General features: G+C 54.3%; 6 protein-coding genes across 6 annotated transcripts; 1 reads left to right on the top strand and 5 right to left on the bottom strand.

The window, feature by feature from the left end:
• Positions 1-419: 419 nt before the first annotated feature.
• CKM354_001186100 (uncharacterized protein) lies at positions 420-1,252 on the bottom strand (the record flags this gene model as incomplete). The annotated part of the gene is made up of 2 exons (XM_044807366.1): positions 420-444; positions 648-1,252. The coding sequence occupies 2 exons, from the start codon at positions 1,250-1,252 to the stop codon at positions 420-422; spliced, it is 630 nt and encodes a 209-aa protein (XP_044663301.1).
• Positions 1,253-7,451: 6,199 nt separating this feature from the next.
• Positions 7,452-9,169, bottom strand: CKM354_001186000 (E3 ubiquitin-protein ligase HEL1; the record flags this gene model as incomplete). Its single annotated transcript, XM_044807365.1, has 3 exons — positions 7,452-7,480; positions 7,540-8,982; positions 9,076-9,169. The coding sequence occupies 3 exons, from the start codon at positions 9,167-9,169 to the stop codon at positions 7,452-7,454; spliced, it is 1,566 nt and encodes a 521-aa protein (XP_044663300.1).
• Positions 9,170-9,913: 744 nt separating this feature from the next.
• On the bottom strand, positions 9,914-12,143 carry CKM354_001185900 (translation initiation factor eIF2B catalytic subunit epsilon; the record flags this gene model as incomplete). The annotated part of the gene is made up of 2 exons (XM_044807364.1): positions 9,914-11,774; positions 11,881-12,143. 2 exons carry the CDS (start codon positions 12,141-12,143, stop codon positions 9,914-9,916), a joined length of 2,124 nt encoding a protein of 707 aa, XP_044663299.1.
• A 699-nt stretch (positions 12,144-12,842) lies between these two features.
• Positions 12,843-15,004, bottom strand: CKM354_001185800 (uncharacterized protein; the record flags this gene model as incomplete). Its single annotated transcript, XM_044807363.1, has 6 exons — positions 12,843-13,321; positions 13,379-14,504; positions 14,556-14,699; positions 14,752-14,824; positions 14,879-14,895; positions 14,960-15,004. The coding sequence occupies 6 exons, from the start codon at positions 15,002-15,004 to the stop codon at positions 12,843-12,845; spliced, it is 1,884 nt and encodes a 627-aa protein (XP_044663298.1).
• A 1,461-nt stretch (positions 15,005-16,465) lies between these two features.
• Positions 16,466-17,458, top strand: CKM354_001185700 (uncharacterized protein; the record flags this gene model as incomplete). The annotated part of the gene is made up of 6 exons (XM_044807362.1): positions 16,466-16,688; positions 16,795-16,851; positions 16,910-16,952; positions 17,040-17,085; positions 17,196-17,351; positions 17,414-17,458. 6 exons carry the CDS (start codon positions 16,466-16,468, stop codon positions 17,456-17,458), a joined length of 570 nt encoding a protein of 189 aa, XP_044663297.1.
• A 370-nt stretch (positions 17,459-17,828) lies between these two features.
• On the bottom strand, positions 17,829-20,364 carry CKM354_001185600 (uncharacterized protein; the record flags this gene model as incomplete). The annotated part of the gene is made up of 3 exons (XM_044807361.1): positions 17,829-18,089; positions 18,143-19,765; positions 19,822-20,364. The coding sequence occupies 3 exons, from the start codon at positions 20,362-20,364 to the stop codon at positions 17,829-17,831; spliced, it is 2,427 nt and encodes an 808-aa protein (XP_044663296.1).
• Between the last annotated feature and the right edge of the window lie 407 nt (positions 20,365-20,771).

Here is a 20,771-nt window from a genome sequence, read left to right as displayed (position 1 = left end):
TTTCTGGTTCCTGAATATCATATCTTCAGCTCAGCCGTGCATAGGGCGTTTCGGAAGATATGCCTGGGATGATTATGAATAATTTGGAAAGAACGATCAACGGCTCGGATTCGAAAGTGGAAGGCGCAGTGCGAGAGACAGCCTCACTACTCTGCAACTCAATACTTGTAGTATACGCTCGCGGCTGGCATTCAATGCCGATGCCTAATATCAAAAACAGCAAAAACGCGATTGCAGGGGTATCGTTATAGCTCTGCTGCTCCTCACATTCCGCGGGTACGATTATCGCTGTGGAATGCTCTGCGTGATGTATCCTTTCCCAGTCCCTTTCCCATGCTAACAAAAACGCCGTCACTGTGTCCTGTCCATGATCCCGTCAATCTGTACACATTAGGCCCGAATCGATCGATGACTGCGACCTAGATGTCGGAGTAATCTCCTCGCCTGTGGTGCAGAGCGTAAGCGAATGATTGTTGGTCGGGAATTCCTCTCCTTCGCAGCCACTTCGATCATCTGCGGAGATGCTGTATCAGTGCCTGCTGCAGTGTGGTGATTCTGACAGTCTCATGGCGCAGCCTCCTTCCAGGCTTGATAACGGGAATGATCTTCTGCTCAAAGGTCTCGGGCTCGGCTAGGAGTATACTGACCTGTACCCTTGACTGCCTCGTCTGGTCTTCCGCCTGGGAGGCGGCACACCGATGCTCGAATGCTCTTCGATAACCTCCACGATATCGTCGCCTTCGACTCTTCGCTCTGGCATGAGACCCTCGTCCACAATGACGGTCTCTCTCATGCGACTCGGCTCTCGGGGAGGCGGGATGTCGCGCACTATCCGCTCCTGTCGGATCACTCGTTCCCTCCTCGGCGATCTGCTGGTCATCTCGGTGCGCCGACTTCGTCTTGTCCCTCTACTTCGACTCCGCCGTCGGACCACCACATCTTCTTCGTTCAGTGTCGTTGCGCGAATGAAGCCGGAGCCACTGCTGGCAACCCATAGCAGCCAGATCAAGAGAAGGAAGCCGGCTACGCTGCCGAGTACAATGCCGGCGACGGCACCGGGCGCTGGGCCGGAGTTGAGGCCCTCATATTGGGCGGGTATCGCAATCACGACGCCGTTGGCGTTTTGTCGGGGTCCCAGCGAGCGTTTGACGTGGTCTACCGCCCGGATGACGGTGCGCGCGTAGATGTAGGCAGCATCGCGTATTTGTGGAGGAAAGCGAGCGTCGGCGGCGGACAGTGGAATGACGGGCATGACTGCGCTGGGACGAGGTCGAGTCCGGAAGGCCCGGCGCTCTGTTGGCGTGTACAGTCGCTCCTCTTGTACGGTGCGTGGAGTTGGGCAATGCGGGTTGGGCTGGAATCGCGGGCAGCGGGCAGATGCGGCGCGGCGGAGTGGAGTCGGGGTGCGGTGTTTGCGACAGTGAGTGATGGTGTACAACTAACAATGCATTTTGCTTCGCACGTCGAATATGGTAGGCTACACAACGAGCGACAGAAGAGCGGTCCAGAAGCAGAGGCAGAGACGGCGTGTGGAGGGTGTGATGTGCGAGGTGAGCTGAGGCGTCGATCTCTCCCGCCATTCGGATTTTGCAACCGCCAGCCACTTCCGTTGCATCAAAACAAGGCTATCGTAACGTCGCCGTCACCTCCCATCCCGGCATCAATAATAACAACAACTGCTCGCTACCGTCGGGACCTTGGCCGTTGCGCTGTTCGGCGTCGGCGACATGCCGTTGCCGCTACCACCACCACTCCTCGCGCTGCCCGCTGAACTACGCATTGCGGTATACGACTTGGTCGTCGCCGATGATCTCCGCCGCTTCGCCCACTCCTTCTCTCTGCCCGCCCTCCTTCGAACGTGCCGGCAAGTCCGGAACGAGTACGTCGATGTCTTCTGCAGCGACGCACATCTCACCATCAACGCCTACTACGGTGAGACAGGCATGTGGTCCGCCGTCACTGGTGCAACGGCAAAGCTGGCGGTCATCGTCCGCTGCTCTGTCACCCATCTCGCCCGCTACAGCTCGTTAGCAAGTGCTCAGAGAGACTGCGAGCGAGTATGCTACAGCCAACCCGAGAGACAGCGCGGAATACTTACAATTCTGGTTGAGGATGATGTCTTGCACTCGAGCTCAGCCTCCCGGTGGTGGCAGTGGTCCATCGGCCGTTGACAGCGCAAGTGGTACGCTGCCAGCGAGCCATGTCTGCTCGAGTTCCCATTCAAATCAGGTCCGGTTTATCCCTTCGCCCCATTGCATGCCGCGCCATCAGCGAGAGGCTCGCTTGCCAAGTCGCCTACTGTTGCCGGTCTTGCTCAGCTCGACTCCGTCGTGGCGTCTCATCCTAGAGCGCTCCGGTAGCATGAGCTGCTCTTGATGCCGTTGCAGCACTCTCGTGTTCCAGACTTGATGACAAGGATTGTGCCTTCTTTGCGGGACTTGCTTCGACTCCCGCTGGAGATCGTGCTGACGCTCTGGTTGGAGTATTGCAATTCGCAGCAATCGCTGAAGTGGCAGCAATCCGACATGGCGATGGTCGAATTCTTCTGGCTCTTGAGAGAGACGGCAGGCAAGATGCCCAGTCCGGCCACCTGGACTGGATCATCTGTGTCCTCGCCCTTGGATGCCCAAGTCACCGCTGCGTCGAGCATATCCATTGAAACCATTCGATCTTTTGTTGGAGCAGTTGTGGACAAAGTGAAGTTGTGTGTGATTGCTATGCAGTCCATACCATGAGTGTGTCGAAGGTGGACCTAGATCATTCTAATAACGAGAGCGCGACAGCTTCGTACTCTGGCGTAATTTCGCACAGGTACCCAGCATGGTCAAGGTAAAGTGACAGCCGTGGAGGAGCGTGAACCCCGGGTTCAGAACAGCCTGTGGCGATTTGATCCCCTGCAAAGGCTTGCTTGTTCCGAGAGCACTCGTGGACCTGGCCAGCACTTGCATTTTCGAAACCTTCCAAATCTCCTCCTGCTGGTATCGCCTACCCTCGCACACGACGATCCCGCAGCTCGCAGGCCCCCGTTCCCGATCGAGCGAACGTGGTGTGCAAGGCATCACGTGCAGAGGACCTGGAGTCCGCAACCAGCCGGGTACCGGACAGGCGTGTCGCTTCCCGCTACCAGAAAGATATCAAGGCTATGCAATGTTGGGGACCATGCGGAAAGCCCATCCGATCACGATGCAAGAGCACCTCAATTGTTGATATCCGGGTTCTGGTAATCGCGAGCTGGATATAAGTAGGCTCGGACGAAAGTTTCCTCTTTGGGACGGATGGTGCGAACGTGGGAGCACAAAAGCTGCGGCTCCGAAGCGGCTCATCCCCAGCTTTCATCCGGAGGTATGCGATGCGGATAGTAGACCTGGTTACTTGGCTTCTCAGTAACCGGTGGCTTGTATGCTATTGATCCAAGTTCGAGGTCAACGCGCCGAGTGACAATGCCAATGTAACGAACATGGGAAAACGCTTTAGGGTGCACCAATATGCCCAGATGCTACACAAGAGTCGATTACGCCGTTCGTGGTACAGGCACAAAGCCTACAGGTTCGTATTGAATGCCATTGGAATTGGCAATTCATGCACAATTAGCCGGCCACCTTTGCTGCATTTGGGAATGGTCCAGTACGGGTGTAATCTCTACACCGCGTGCCAATACCACCGACCTGGGCCCCGAAGTAGCACGCAACATCACCCACGAGTTCTATTTCACCACGACGATTCCGAACCATTCGGTACCCGACAGTAGCAAGGTTGCAGACTCAAGCTTCTTCTGCTGCATCACTTTCCCCCTTCTGGAAGCTGATGCTGTACCAGGGCCGAGTCGCTGGCGCGGGAGTTTGGAAAGACTTCGCGAAGGGAGCATCCATGGCAGGCATATAGCCTCGCACTCTAATGACGCGTGCCAATACTGTCAACCAAACCAACCAGATTGTCCCGGCCCGGCGCTGTGCAAGCTCAATTTCGGTCTTGGTCATATGCAGGCTGTCATGCGGACTGGTCTAGTCCTCCAGTCCTTCAGAGACACATCTCATTTTCACCGCCTGTGATGAGGACCTCAGACACAGTTCAGAGCTCAATCTCGGCGTTTTCACAGCTGTACTTTACCGAGCTGCCTGGCAAGTGAAGTGCGTGCAGCTTCGCTCGAAACAGCAGTACCGGAGGATCAACTCCGAATTTTACGGCACTCATTCCGAAGTGTATGGAAGCGACATCTTCATAGGGCTGAACGTGCGACAGACATCTGGCATTGACCACGGCAAGCCGAGACATGGGCTCTGAACTCTAATTCAAAGTCCCACCAACATTGTAGGGCACATGCCGCGTGGGCTATCGAATGTCAGCACGATGACTTTGCAGAAACACCGCCCGATATCACGATAATGGATCAGCATCGCTCGCGCGGGACAGCATCTAAGTTGTCGGCTGTGTCTTGACCTGTCCATTGTCATTCTCGAGCTCTTGTGACGACGCGAACCAATGAGGCTTGACAACTTGCACACCTCGCAGAGTTCGTCGATCTGATTTTGAGTTCTGACCATGTTGAGAAGCGTGGTTCACAAACAGGGAGTCAAGGACAGCGCTGGTTCCTCTACCTCAGGGTCCCCCATGACTGTCAAACGATCCATGTCAGCACGCCGTGAAAAGTCAAAAACTGACAAGCCTCACTAGGATCTAATGTCCCTGGAGCCTGCTCAATGCACGCAATGCCAGACCCTCGTGGGTATTCCTTCACCCTGGGACTCTGACCATGCCACTCGCTTCACCTTGTCCTCATGCCCCAGCATGGGCGACCAGGCCTCCTGGCTACGCCTCAGGGTCGCACAGGAAGCGTCCAGCGTCGAGTGCAGACTCGACCGCTTCTGAGTTAACCCCGGTCCTCAATTCGCGCCCTCATCGATCTGTGGATCTCGAATGCCAAAACCCTCCCTACCAAGGAATCGACCTTCCAGGGATAAGTGACCATGATCTCGCAAATGCGACGCTAGTTTACGAGGCGATCTCTTGAGTATACGGAATTGGAAAAATTGGACATTGTCGAATCTCTGAATGTCGAACCTCTGACTGTCGAATCTCTTCATAATATGTCCTTTCATATGGTTCTGGTAGGAACGGTCACGAGCAAAGGAAATCGTGGCGCGATAGGATTCTGTCAGACGATCCAATGCTTGAGATACTGCAGGTCCGACTCTTGAACCTGCCCCCGCTACGGTACCATCACAGGTACACGAGAAGCGCGGATAGCGGTGTAGTGTCCTACAGATCTCATAACACCTGCACTGGTGTTGCTGTTCCCAGCAAAACGGAAGAAGTTCACCAAACAGTTTAATCGGTCTCTTGCCCTCCCTCTTGTTTCGGAGCCGAAATCTTGTGCATGTTTCCAGGATGAATCTGTATGTCCTTGTCAGCATGGATTTTATTGACACCCTGCTCAAAAATGCGGTTGGTCTGGTGTTTGCCCAGAACGCAATGACATAAACAAAACATCCTGGAGCTTGTCGTTGTCCAAGTGACAGGTCTCGGCAGACGTTTGCAGTACTGGGGAGTGCTGACTCCGATCTCCACGGAGAGACGTCATGACAAGACTTCAGGAGAGTCTCTGATACTAACGAAAGAAGTAGTAAAACGCTTTTCACGAGCTGTACAACGCTCTTCCCTCCGAGTATGATGACATGTCGCCACTTCGACGAGGTAAAAATGCCGCAGGCAGCGTCATCAGTGACATTGAAATAGATCCGCGCAGAGGCGACTCGCCTACGATTACTGAGAACGCTCGTTTAGATCAGAAGAATGACGTTTGGTGCGGAAAAGGGCTGGTATAGCGAGCGCTATCACTGCCGCACGCTCTCGTCATCGAATTCTTCACTGCGCAGGGGAGTAGCGGCATTGGTTACGAAATGGTAAATGATCTTCAGCATTCCGCTCGAGTGATGAAGTCTTGCATGTATAGTGAGACTTGCTCGCTGCGGGTTTGCACAGGTGCAGGCTAAACCGGACTTCTGAAGCTGACATCACAGGTGTTGTACTTTGTGATGAGAACAACAACGAAACAACACATGGTTCCAGCATCTACTCCCAAGAGTACAATTCAAGACAAAACTGCGTACAACTTCTGCAGCAATGACGAGTCTCGCACACTGTACCTTTTCTGCCAGTAACTGAACGAGCTTCATGCTTGAGGGAGCGACGCTGTCAGCAACACAAAACAAGACCTTCCACCTCAAAAAGCCAAAACTCAACAGACGATAGGAGTTCGCTCCGCACGTAATCGAACGATAAGACATTCATGCTTTTGCTATCCTGCAAACACAATTCTCTCCGCGCCCGCGCCTCCCACCGCTCTTCTCTCTCTTTGGTGTCTCTCCCACTTCTTCCACCTCTTACGCACGACTGATGCACACACCTTATTAGGGCAAACACATGACTTCATCAAGTGGCAACACGATCCTCGATCCTCGCAGAAACAGCGGGCGGGCACAAGTAACATCCCGTGAAGAATGAGCCGTCGTAGAAACTATTGCCGTGAAGAAAGACTACCAGGCACGGACAGACACCGTCGTCGGGCCTTGTGTGAAGAAGAACAGCACACCACGCAAAGACTCCCAAAAGTCCAGAAATACATATCTCCTTGTCCCCTTTCGTCCGTATATTGTATTGACGACGAGAACTTCGGCTTCTTGTCCCATCCTGATCCGGAGCAGCCCTCAGTCACATGTAGCGACTGGAAACAAGCTTTCGATAAAAAGGGAGTTGCATCCGAGACACAGAGGGAGAGGAAGATTAGGCGAATTAGCCGTTTGTGTCATGGAGTACGTAGTTGGTACTGAAGTACAACAACAACATCCACAAGGAAAGACAGGGGGGCGCAACGCGTCGTGTTGCGAATCGAGACGCGTTTGCGACTGGCTGGGAACGAGACCAAATTTCCCGTGGGATGATTTGATGTCTTACTTGAGTCGCGCGATCTTTGCGGAGGAATTCTAATGATTCGTGTTGGATATGGCGATTACTGAACATTGCGGCTACGAATTCATGAAAGTCATGTGCTCAATCATCCCTGATGAGTGCGAAATGTGATATCAATCCGTCGGCTTGATCATGCAACGAGAAACAATGAGAAAAAAAATCAAAAAGAGCCAAAAGATACCAATCTAAGACGTATCGTTCTCGTATGCATGTCTGCAGATGAAAGAAAAGGAAACAATCCGTCCGTGTCCGTGACTCCATGCGCTCAACGGAAGTGAAAATCTACATCTTTGCCCGCCCGCGCGCCCATCCCAATAATTCATTGCACCGATTCATGCCTGTGGTCGTAAAGGTATTCCGTAAAAACGCCGCATTGCTGCAATCCTGTGCAACAACCTATTCAGATCGAGTATGCCTTCCTGCTGCGCAGCCATATCTTGACTTTCTGGAGGGTCCTCGCTCGATTCTACGAGACAGTCGTCATGCTATATATCAACTGAGAATTCCCAGTTTCCTGAAGACTAGTCAGCAAAGGCACAGAGAGATTGGTCAAAAGGCAACGTGTTTACTCACCATCCTTCAAGTTCTTGGCAGTGTCGTCCAGCAGCACAATACGACGTTGGTTGCAATAACTCGTCTTGTCCATCATATCCACCTTCAGCTCCGAAAGCTGTTCCGTGGGCTTCTCGAACATCTCCGAGAGATTCTCGACAGCCATTTCCAAATCCTTTTGGTTGTCCTCGAAAATCTCCGTTTGATTGTTACGCTTGAGATAGTACGCGAAAGCATATGTCCACTTAAGGGTCTGTCGGCACATCTGAAGAGCGTGTGAGGCGTTCTCCAAGAATTGAACCTCGATCCACGACAAGCCGGATTGGTTCTGCAGAAGCTGCATCTTCTTTTCCGTCTTTTCGAAGATATTCTTGTCGAGCTTGGCAGACTGCTCGTGGTTGGCGTATCGATTGTAGTAGTGGAGATAGCGCTCGAGCGATTGTCGACTCTTGGCCTGAGCATCACGAGCGTCTAACCCAGACTTCTCTTCGTATCGATTGCAGTTGTACCAACTCGTGCCGTGTTCAGACCAAACACCCATGCACATCCAGCAAAATTCGTTTCGGCATTTGCGACAAGTCATGTGGTTGCAACCTCCGTTCTTTTCGATCGTTGACTGGCACTTCGGACACTCCTTCGTGTTTGCGTTGATCCAGTTCGCGGTCTCGCTGTCATCTTCGCATTTCTTGAGCCACAATTTCACCAGCTTGCAAGGACACGGCTGATGATCCGCCAATGTGCAGCCGAAGCAAAAGCTGTGCTTGCGATCGCAGATGACAGTCGGCACAATTCGATGCAAGTCTCGCTTCTTCACGCCGCACTCAATGGCATAGATGCATTCTGGCGCGGGGCACCACTTTAGATTCTCCTTGTCATCGACATACGTTCGCATCAGGAGTTCATGATAGCGGTCTTTCAGCTCGGTCGGCACTAGTACTTCCAGCGATTTGGAATCCACAATCTTATTGCATCCATCGCCAGGGCACTTGATCCGCGCAGCCTCGCCCTCATCTCTGATCTTCTGAACCAAGTAATGTCGGTAGCAGTCGACGCAGTATCGATGTGCGCACTTCATGGCGAAGCTCTGCAGGCCCGGCTCATCCTCGCAGCAGATGTCGCAAGCGAAACCATCTATTGTTTCGATCCGAGGTGGGTCTCGTTGTAGATCTTGGCCTAGGCCTGCCTTCTCCAATGTCCCCTCCTGATCATCCATGTACTGCTCAATGACTCGCTCCTTATTCCATCTGGCATATCGAAGCAGTATTGCTGTCGATTCGTGGGGTTGTTCGAGTAACGTGGCGACCTCGTTGATCTGTTGATCCTGCTGTGCCTGGATATCTGTGGGGCTGTAGGCCTTGAAGTCGACCTCGAACGCCTTCTTTTGCGGCTTCATAAGCTTATCCTGCGATTGAAACATGGCCCCCTCATCGTCGTCGTTGAAGTCGTCCATGTCGCCATCGGAGTCTGTTAAGTTTCAAAATCAGCATGTTTCCTTGACAAAACCGTAGCTGCACCCTTCTCGCAGAGCAGGCTTCATGTGTATGGCAAACAACTTACCATCTGCGCCGAAATCGACGCTGCTATCCTCATCGTCCATCATGCCGATATCCCCGCTGCTAGCCAAGCTCTGCACCTCATCGTCGCTATCCATGATGTCCTTGTCGCTCGCTAGCGTCTGCGGTGTAGCAGGCAGCGCCGCGTCCACGACAGGAACCTTGCAGTGTGCGGTCTTTGTAGCCTTTCGAGCCGCTGTTTCGAGGATGGGAGCGGTGCTAGCAATATTCTCTCGCTTTCTCTTGACGGAAGGCGTGGTGGGCCACCGAGTCGCAGCCGTCTCGCTTGGACGAGACAGCGGCGAAGTATTGAGGCCTGAGGAGTCCGAGGTGCTGACTGCTGCGGGTAAGTGGCGTTGATCTCCGTTCGCAGCCCGAATGCTCGAGTAAGGCTGAGTGGATGCTCGAGCTTGGAGGACAGAGGCGAAACCTCAAAGACGCATGCCTGTGCCTAGGCGGCGAGGGTGAAGGAGCGGTGCGAAGTGAAGGTGACGGCGGAAACGGGTTTGTCAGGTGCAAGTGGAAGGAATGACGCTGCTGGCAGCAGGCACGAGAGGCTCCTGCCGGAAGCGGGAGCGGCAAAGCACGTGCCTTCTAGAAGGCAACCAACACAAAGGATTGTCTGAGACCAGGTCCAAGAATCTCCGGAACCATCGATGTCATTAGCAGCGATCGTGCCGTTCGTCCTATCTATCTGGAATTCGATACAAAGTTGTGTGCAAAAGCAGGCGTCGAACGGAACTTCGCAGCGGAACTCGAAACACGAAGCGATAGTAGTCAATTGAGGGGTGGCGTGGAAGATCACCCGCTTATGGTCATTCGTACATTAAGTCTGGTCGCATTTAGTCCTCATCGCTGTCCTCCTCCTCGCTATCTTCGTCGTCGCTAGCACACAAAACCTCCACCAATTTCTCCGTGTCCTTGCGAACAGCCACCAATTCAGCTGAAGCTGAGCTCCGTGGATCGTTCCACCACCTCTCAAACCCTTCTGGCTCAATAATGTCCTGATGGGCCAAAGCATTGGAGAGGAACAGCAGTATTTTGTCGCCTTGACCGCGGTGTACCAGATCCGTTTGAAGGTAGAGCAACCAGGACGCTTGCTCTTCTTCCGAAGCAACGTAGGCAGTGATGATCTCCTTGTATGCAGGTATGAGCCCGTCGACCGCCTCCTTAGGCGACTTTCCACTATCCACAATCTGTGCCGCGCGTTTCGAGAAGGCAGTCGCTGTGACCCGCACAATCTGTTGATCCTCGGCATTGACTCCAAGAATGAGCGCCTTGAACTCGGTCTTGATGTCGTCAGGTGTGTTGCCCTTCGCCATATCATCGACCATCGAGTTCACTGCCTCTTGGTGGAAGTCCTTCGCCTTCTGCCTCGACTCGCCATCTTCGTCGGAGCCAGCTGATGCGAAGCTATCACTTCGGCCCGTGTCTCGCCTAGTATGGTGTACTTCCCTGTCATCCTCATCGTCGTCTTCTTCAGAGTCTAGGTTGCTGATGGCATCATCTTCGACTAAAAGGTCGACATCCTGTAGGCCTGATAGCAGGCTGTCCAAGACTTCTTCTTCGTCATCGTCCAGTTCCAAATGGAAGCCTTTGCCCTCAGGACCAACCACTTTGGGGTCAGCAGCCACCTCCACAATCTCATCGTGCTCGTACCCTCGCTTTCGCTTCAGTCGAGATATTCGATGCTTCCCACTTACGGTCACTCCGTCGGACACCTTGACACCATACGAAATCAGTGCGCCGTTCTCGATAGTACAGCCGTTGCCGATAAGTGCTTCGTTCGCGATGACAGCGTTTCCTATCACCGCATCGTCGCCAATTTTAGCGTCATCCCAGATGTATGCTCCATCAATTTTTGCCCGTGCTCCAATCACGCAGCGCCTGCCAATCACACTGTTCGTGATGACAGTGCCATCCCCAACGCTAGTCGCTTTACCAAGAATCACTCTCCGATTGACTCGACTAGATCGTGCCAACTGGACGCCTTCCTCGCGATAGACGTTGCCTTTGTAGAGTTGAAAGGACTGGCCGGCGACCATGTTTGTATCGGGCGTCAGAGGGTAACTCCATCGGGAGATGACATCCTTGCTGATAGAATCGAATGACCTCAGATTGAGAACCCTAGCTGCGTATCCTTCGCGGGCAATGTGCGTGTGTACGGTGTACTGGAAAGTTTCAAAGTCCTTCAGAGTGCCATGCAGGAAGCCGCGCCTCGGGAGTTGCCAGTCGAAATTGTCTGTGTACTGAGCCAGTACTTCCGGTGTGCAAATATCGATGCCGCAATCAATAAGATCTTCGTGCACATCAATTTCATTGTGATCTTTGAAAACTTCGCCTGGAATCTCCACCATAGTGCTCTGCCCGGGCCTCAGCTGTTCATAGTGCACGCAGCGATGTGAATTCGGGTCAATGACAAAGATGCGTCGCTGCTGCTGAGACTTCGTCCTATGTGAGCCTCCAGCTTCTCGGAGCACCATGGTCATGAGAGCTTTCTTGTCCTTCTCGCGTCGAGCTTTGTGAGCAGCCAGTGCTGTATCAAGTGAGATGTTGGCAACGACATCAGCGTATACGGCGATAAAATCACCGACGATTAGTTGCTTTGCATCCAGGTCTCTCATGCAGTCGCCTACAGATCTTGATGCGGACTTGATGACTTCAAGGGCGAACGGCGAGGTGTCCTTGACCCATTTCGAGTGACTACCCAAAGGTCAGCTTCACATTCGTGCACTCACCCAGAAGCGTAGGGCCTCTTGCAATCGCGCTCATCGCGGTAGTGGTCGCCGCCTGAAGCAAGGGTGCTCACCTGAGATACTCTTCCACCGCATCAGTGTGATTGCCGCAGTACAGATAGACCTCTTCCACACCGGCACCAGCTAGGAACTCGAGCGTATACTCAATCAGTGGTGTGTTGGCCAATGGAAGGAGGCATCTCGGCCGCTCGAGTGTGAAGGGATTAAATCTGGTTTCGAAGGAGTCCGCGAAGACGACAGCTTGCAATGGTTCCTCTCGCTTCTCCTCGCCACCTTTGTTGTCTTTCGCCGCACCCTTTTTCCCCTTGGGAGGCATATCGTTGATATTTTGCAGTGGGGAGGATTGTCAGATATCGTTGGTGTTGACATGGCAAGACTGAAGGTCTGGAATTCTTTCATGACTCAGCGTTGCGGATGTGCCAAGCCTTTCTGCAACCTCGCCTGCCATGGTTCTATTGTGGGTTGCAACGAAAGTAGAGCTGCCCTCTCGCGTTGACAAGCCATTGGAGACCTGAGACGTAGATAGAGATTTGCTCTCCGTACATGCCGTTTACAAGACGAGAGTGCCCGAATGAGCGAAGTAGACGCTAAGAATCGCATATGATCGATCAGATCTGCCTTGACATTGGCACGCAGCTACTTTAAAGATAAGAATAATTCTCATTCGCCCTCTCTCCTCGTCGAACTTGGGACACTTCGCCATGCCCAGCGACGGCACTTCCTTTCCTAGCGGCTCCTTGAGCATCATTACCTGGAACAAACTTCCCTGTCCAGTGCCAACAAGCAAGCAACCATGCGAGCAAGCAAGAAGTCCAATTGCAACTGATGTCGCCTTTTCCAACGTCAATGTCCCAGCGATCCACAACCAGAACCGCAGCCAGACCTCAAACCAAGTTCTTTCTCCAGTGCTCCGTGCCAAGCCACAAGACTGTCCCAGAGGCAAAACCGCAATGTCGCTGAACGTATCTACATATATACAGGGTATCTGGCCAATCAGGGCGCCACGCGACCAGGATCACCGTGGCGGCCGTTGTTGCATCATGTGAGGTGGTGGTATTTGTCCCATGGAAGGGTTAAACATCTGCTGGCGTTTCGCATCTATGCCCATGTCAGGCCCGCCAGTGATGCTGTCGATGGGTCTCCTTTGTGCCACTTGGTGCGGCAGCATTCCACTCGCTGCAGGCGCATACATTTGAGTCGATGGAGCGTGAAGTACGGGCTGCGCATACGATGTGGACATATTGTATGCATCGTCACCAAGATTGCTTCCCGATGGTGAGCCCGCTGTCAACTGATTCGGCGAGTTCCAATTGCTATTCGTTGCTGGAGACGTTGCCGGCGACTCTTCACTCTTCAGACTGCGGTTGGTGGCTTTCAAAGGAGGTGCCATCGGCTCTAGACCTTGGTGATTCTTCTTTAGATGAGACAAGTGTTTCTCCAGCATCGCGAGCAGGCCCTCCTTCGTGAAAGGCTTCGGGAGGACATCGTTCATCCCTGGAAAAGATACTGTTAGCGCTGCCTTCTGCTCCATTAGAGCCGCATTTCACTTACCATGCTGAAAGTACATCGAGATATCGTCGCTCCTGATATTTGAAGTCATGGCGATGATTGGCGTTGCGTTGTCAAACTGGCGGACCAGATGCGTAGCAGAGACGCCGTCCAAATTAGGCATAATAATGTCCATCAAGACAAGGTCAAACTTGGCGCCGGAGTTGAGCCTGTTCACTGCTTCCAGTCCATCGAGCGCAGTGTCAACTTTGCAGGCGAAAGAGTACAAGAACTTTCCACCAATGCGTCTGCACGTTCCATCGTCTTCAACCAGGAGAATATGAGGCGTGCGCGTCCAGCCTGGATCGAATTGGGTGCTCTTCTTGCGAATTTCAGGCTGCTGCGCTGCTTGATGATAATTGCCATCAGGCCCCTTCGCTGGCAGCGGGTAAGGAATGTTATTGACATGGTCGCCATACATTGGATCAATTCCTTGAGGATTTTGCCCGATCGGATATACCAGCGTGTCCAAATCATAGCCATGTGAGCTCGATGAGGCTGCGGAATGTGGTTGTGCGCCGCGACTGGACGAGCGGGTACCGCCGTTGCGTGACAAATGATCCGGAGGTGGTGTGGTGAGTGTTGCATTCATCCGTATCGCCGCCTCGTTCATCTGTTCCAGGTTGCGAGTGTTCAGCATGTGGTCAGCATTTACCTGCTCGAGCAGTTTCGAGGCATGCTGTAACGGCGAAGCAGGCGTGTCGTCTTCTGGAGGTGGTAGCGAGTTGCTCGTGCTTCCAGGCGTGCCCCCGTTGACGCCGTTTGCGGTCGCAAAAGGATTTGGATTGACGATCCGGCTTTCCCTTCGTCTTTGCGCATCGACTGTGTTCAGAAAGTTCATGACATATTGCATCACGTGCTCGTGGTTGACGACAGTTTTCTGCACTCCGATTAATTCCTGCATCATGATCGTATGGTTCATGTTCAGGTCGTTGTATCTCTCCTGTAATTGTTGCAGTTGCTGCTGGGTCGCCACTAATTGCGTGTTGATCATATCAACTTGCTGAGTGGGCAGCAGTTCGCCGTCATTGCCCGTATTTGCTTTTCGTGGTGCTGGCGCTTTTCGCCGGATATTGTCAAGCGCATCTTTGTTGTTCATTTTGAAATCGGGATGCTTGAACTCCCATGCCTGCTTATGTCTGAGCTCAACTCATTTTCTTTACTTTTGCGGCTACCTTACCCCAGGACCGTATGGCGATGCGCCGCCTTCTTCGTTGTTATGCCGTACTTTGTGAAAGTCATACTTGTTCAGCTGCCGCACAAAACTGGCAAAGTTGCTATGCTTGAAGTGTTTGGGTAGGATATGTTTGGTGAACTTCTCGTTCTGCGCGCAGTGTTAGCGCTCGTCGTATCTGATTTTTCTTATCCTCCCATACCTCCAATACCACGAAGCTGTCACCTTCATTGCCCCATCGAACGACACTCTCATCCTGTGGGCTCTCAAGCATTCTGAGGAGTTCTTGTCAGTACAAGTGCGGTGAAGCGGGTAGCGGTCGTGCCTACTTGTAAAGCTTGCGAACCTGCACTTCATGGTCAGTACACTTCTCATTACACCCAAATGTCTCCTTTCTGCCCCCAACATACAAAGTCGCTGCTGTTGCTGGCCCCTTGGCCCGATTGACTGTCCATGATGGCGGTCTGTCTCTATGGCGGTCCGGTCGCAGCGCACAAACGGGTCCTCCACATGCGCCCGCACGGCGTCGGTGACCTCGTGGCAGAGAAAGCACAGCGTCGTCCGAATCCGGGCGGCTGCGTGCGTTCGCGACACCTCGGCCCTATGTCATTTGCGTCTGTCGCAACCCCAATCGCCCTGCGCCGGGTGTGGTGTGTGCAAGCGGAAGCGCGCAAGAAGCCTCGTCCGGCGAGCTGGAACTCAGGAATGTGGAAAGGGTACAAAATCGGATGGTATGCGATGCAGAGGGCCAGACTCTGCGCAATAACGGGAGGGACTCGAGGGAGAGGCGGGCGCGTGCGGCGGTGGTAGCGACAAACGGAGATGCGCTTCTTGGAGACGAGGAAGAATAGAGCCGACTGCTCGAAGATTGGTGGCCGGGGACAGTGTCGATCAGCGTACGGAAAGAGAAGCGCCTTCGGTGTGAACGGGTACGTCACCAATGCACGGCGCCGCTGGACAAGACAGCTCTGTGGGAAGAAGTACCAACGACTGCACAAGGCGGTCACAAAGGGTAGGTCATCAGAGTTGTACAGGGGCCGGTAGTATAGTCTATAGGGCGACTGGTGAAAGGTGGAGCACGTTGAAACAGGCCATCAGTGCCTACAGCAGACCATTTCCGACCCCTCAATCTTCTGCTTCCGGAGCAGACAGCAGAGCAGCCGTGGGAGAAGGGTTTGCTTCGCGGCTGGCAAGGCGGCAGGCTCTCGCGCTGCCACGATCCACGAACTGCCCTCTGCAAGTGGGCGCGCTTCGCTTCCTGCGTCCATTCGTGGCCATGGTCGACACATCTGATCTGCGCCTCCCGTCTGCCCGCCGCGCAGGTAATCTGGGAACAGTCGAACCCTGCAAATTACGGATGTCACGACCATGTGCCTGGGAGAGCAGCAATACCGCTGCCGTCGAGCGCTGCTGGAAGGATGGAGGGCGTTCTTGCGCACTCATGCCGCCACCGCAGCGCCAGGTCACGCCTGATGAGTCTGCGGCGTCAAAAGCAGCGCGACATGATGAGGGCATGGCGTGTGTGGTCGGCTATCTTGACAGCAATAGGATCAAAGTCGTCCCGAGCGAGTGGTAGTCGAAGTCAATTGTGCTCTAGTTTATAGCTTCAGCGGGACGTCTTCACCTCGTGGTCGACGACTTCAGCTCGTCTTCAGCTCACTTCATCAATGGCGGCATTGTAGACCACAGTGTGAGCTGTTCTCCCATGGTGGATGATTGTCAAATGCCGTCTCCCTCCCGCGATCCTTGCGGCTCATGCACACAGCCCACGGCGAAGAGCAGCCGATGTGGACATTCGGCATCGTGGACCTCCAGCGCGGGCGGGTTGACGTTGCTGTCAAAGTCAATCGAACCTCGGGTCTGCAAGAGCTTGGAGAGAGCTTCCTTCCCTCTGCACACTCACAGCAGCAGTAGCTATGTTTGCGGCCCGCCACTTCGCCTCTGCATCCTTCAAACAATTCTCCAAACCACTTCTCTCATCAACACGTCAATTCCACGCAACAGCCGCAATCATGGTCAAAGCAGGAGACTCCATCCCAAACGTCGAGCTCGTCGAGGGCGCTCCCGACAAGAAGGTCAACATTGCCAATGAGCTCTCTTCCGGAAAGGGTCTCATCATTGGCGTTCCCGCCGCCTTCAGTGAGTAGCGACACTCCACCTGCATTCGCTGCCGCATGTCTTGGCCGCGGGGGGCGTCCGCCACAGCGACAAGTGGTCTCTTGATGCTGATCTTCCTCCACTTCAGGCCCTACGTGCACAGCGAGGCACATTCCCGAGTATCTGAGCCACAAGAGCCTCAAAGGTATGATGGTACACTAACTCCCCTATACTGGCAACGGTTATGCTGACGGGCCGGACAGATGCCGGCAAGGTCTTCGTCGTTGCCGTCAATGACCCATTCGTGTAAGCTGCTGCTGTCCCCGTACTGCCCAGCTTCGGCATGCCCGTCGGCGACCTCTGCAGGTTCGAGACTAACAGGATCTGGTGCAGCATGAAAGCATGGGCAGAGTCATTGGACCCAAGTGCAAAGTCTGGCGTAAGTAGCTGATCCATCCTCCTGGATCCGGGGATATTGGAGTCCAGTTACTCCGACCCGGATCATCGCAGACGTTGTACCGACCGTTTTGCTCACATGGGGCGCTGCAGATCCGCTTTTTGGGAGACCCTCACTCTGAACTTACCAAGGCCTGGGACCTGGAATTCGAATCCGCTAAGGTCTTTGGCCAGAACAGAGGCAAGCGTTGTGCGATCACCACCGAGAATGGAAAGGTGAAGTCAGTGCACATTGAGCCTGACAACACGGTATGCCTCGAATGATCTGTTCTTCACGCTCTTTGGTATGCTAATTTGGTCTGCACCTACAGGGCGTGAACGAGTCTGCCGCCGAAAAAGTTCTGGCTGCGCTCTAAGCCAACGCACATCACGAATACAAGTAGCGTAACCTCCACAAGGCAAGTCTCATGCCGAGGATAGAGGAAGGAAAATAGACGAGTACAACGTGAGAAAATGACAATTGATCATGCATGCGTCGTGTCAACCTATTTACAGAATCTCTGTCCAGTGCAAATGCTCAGCAAACTCCGATTCATGCAGACCCTGTCGCCCTGTATAGGGGACCCAACTCCGACATGACTAAAACAGTCTGATGGGGCCGTCGCCGCGGCCTTGCTTTCACCACCCTCCCTTTTCCCCCTTGAGCGCCGGCATGATGTTCACCGGGGTATCGAGCTATCGAATCACAACATAGCACATCGTACAACTTATTCAGCAAAGCGGAATTCATGACAAACCAAGTAGGCCACCCTGTTGGGCGAATTTGAGCTGGTACTCCCGCAGGTCAGCCCAGGTTCGGAGTTCGGTGTCCTCGTCATCTGGGTTGCTGCTGCCATCAGCTTCGCTGTTGGCGGGGCTGGTACGCTCCAGCTTCATGAGAATCTTTAAGAATGCACTCAAGTATTCTTGAGCTTGCATGGCCAAAGGACCTTTGCGCTGGTCAGGCGTTTCGAGAAGAGTGCTGGCAATGGAGCGGATCTTCATTGTCTGCGGAGACGTTAGTGATTTGCGCAGGCTACATGGTAAGTGGCATGACTTACAAACGAGTCGGCATTTGGCTCCATGTTGACCTGATCGATACTGCCGAGGACAGTGAGGAGGTCCTTCACGATGCTCTCGCGCTCATCGTGCATCTCGTGTTCAATCATGTCGTAGTGACTGGTTGGCACTTGGGGCACCATGTTGTCAATACCGGCAGCGGTGATGCCCGCACCAGGTGAGCTCGGGAGGGAGTGGGGCGATTGTCGGGATCGCTGATGTGCTTCGCAGAGGTTCCAGTATTTCTCCACCAAGTAGGACCTGGTCGCTAAGCTGGACGCGTAGATATTGGCCTTCTGGATCTCATGCTGAGTGCGGCGTCGCTCTTCCGCGGTCTGCTCGGTCATCGTTCGGGATGAAGGGCTCATCAGTGACTGGGCTGGATCCCGACCAAGCTGAGGCTGTGCGGCAAAGGCTGGGTAGAAGCCTCCGTTCTGTTGGCTCGGCGTGCCGACATCCGTCCGGACAGTAAGCTCCGAGGGAAGGTTGCTCATCGACTCTTTGCAGCGACGCAGAGACTCGTACAAGACACGTTTCTGTCGATCCCAGTCGACGATGGCGTCAATGCCCCATGCCATTTCCATGGTGGCTACGGCGTTGTAGGAACAGTACACGCGGACATTGGCATTGAAGCCGGCGATGGACGGGATCAAGCCCGCCGGCTGTTGCTCCGTGTGCGTTGGGTAGATGCAGAAGTCATCGACTTCGGCTGGCAATGGAGGGTATGGTTCAGTGTGAGTTGGAGGAGGGATGACCAATTCGCCGAAGCTGGCGCCCAGCTGCTCCATCGACTTGACACTGACAAACATGGTCCAAAAAATGCGACGGCCCATCTCCAGTGTGATGTTGTCGACACTCTTTTCGCTGCCGTGATCGATGCCATTTGTGCGACTCCCCATGGCCGCTGGGAGCGAGCCCAGCTGTGCGTAGCTTTGAGCCTTTGCCTTGTGCAAGCCAAGGGTCCGGAGGATGGTCAAGCATTCGCCGAAGTATAGCCGACCCAGACGCCATCTGAACGTGTAGACTCCCGTCAACGCCAGGAAGTAGCTGGTTGCAGCATCGTACACATTCAAATTGTCGCTCTCGAGATATCCAGGTCCACGCGCCGCGGCGCACACTTTTTGGCATCGTTGCACCAGACTCATGTGGTTGGGAAACATATTCTCGCGCTTCTGAGCTTTCAGGTGCAATCGTGGTTTTCGCGGAAACGACGCGACCAATGCGCCAATCATGGACGCAAGCAGTGCCAGGAAGGACTTGTTCGTAAGATCTTCTCTGCGCTTCCATGCCTCGCGGAAACTGGGCTCGTGAGGGAATGGACACAGCGGGTGAATGTAGGTGAAGAAATCGTCGATGAGCAGATCCAGCGTCTCCACAGGACAAATTGACTCTGCTGACAGCGGCGACGATGAGAGCCCAACCAGAGCGTGTGCGGCGTTCGTGGGAGAAGCTGGCGATGAAATTCCTGAGCCCGGCGTGCTTGCATTGGCTTGCTCTTCGAGCCGCCTCCTCTTGATCGCCTCAGCATGGCGATTGGGAGGACCTCGTCGTCGGCTCGGTCGGTCGAATGTGCATGGGATGTCGAGTGCAGCACAAGCTCGGCAGGGGGGACCCGTCTCGTCGCACTGTTTTCGTTAGAATTGCTCGACCTCAGGCATTGCCCCGACTGTCTCGTGCATACCTTAACTTTGCGAATGGAGCACGAATCGCATGCCTTCCGTAATCGGTTGGTCTTCTGTGGCTGCTCTGGGGTGTTTGTCTGCGTTGGGGGAAGTGACAGGCCGGCTGCACTCGTTGGATGGCTCGTCACCGGCGTGGGCTGCTGCAGCTGGTGCGAGACATGTGGCATATAGTGTCGTGACTGATCGTCGGGCCCCGAATGGTGCTGGAGCTCGTGCGCGAGACTCTGGATGTGCTGGCTCGCGGGGCTGTTGTGGCCTGTGCCGGGCAGCGCCTCGACTTTGGGATAGATGGGCTGGTTCAGGCTGCTGAACTGCAGCTGCTCCTGCTGGGCCGGGTCGAGCAGCTGCTGGGCGCCGCCGGGAGGTGGGTAGAGGGCGTTGCCGTAGTGCTGGTCCTGCTGCTGCTGCTGTTGCTGCTGCGGCGGCGGGGGCGGCGGCGGGTAGCCATTGGCGGCGGTGTTGCCGTTGTTCATTTGCGCCAGCATCCAGTTGTGCACCTGGAGCTGCGATGAGTAATAATTCGACATCACGGCGGCAGACATTCGGGACAATGGTGGGCGAGCTTTGGGTAGAGACCCAGAAGTGTAGCGCGAATCCGCGCGAAAGTGGGCGCGGTGTCGCCGGTAAATAGGTCGCTGGCAATGATACACAGAAGCGGTACTTACGGTGACGAGCAGTTCGATCGATGGGATGGACGCCAGACGCGACTGATAACTAACTGCACGGCGGCAAGTGGCGGCCGTCGACTGGGATCCCTCACTAGAGTCGCACGAGGGCCTGCTCCGACCAATTTGGCGAGGTCAGGTCACGCACACGCGCGAGAGCAGCATGGGCGGGCGAGCGAGAGTGCGTGCGTGCGCGAGCGTAGTCCGAAGACGACAAAGCCAGACGTCGACGCAGGTGCGCTGCCAGAGCGTGCAGCGAAAAACACCAGGGCCTGCCGCAAGCT

This window comes from Cercospora kikuchii (assembly GCF_019650295.1).
Source record: "Cercospora kikuchii DNA, contig_00008, whole genome shotgun sequence".
NCBI lineage: Eukaryota > Fungi > Ascomycota > Dothideomycetes > Mycosphaerellales > Mycosphaerellaceae > Cercospora > Cercospora kikuchii.
Note: the sequence above shows the minus strand (reverse complement) of the source record. Positions and strands in the feature narration are given on the sequence as shown.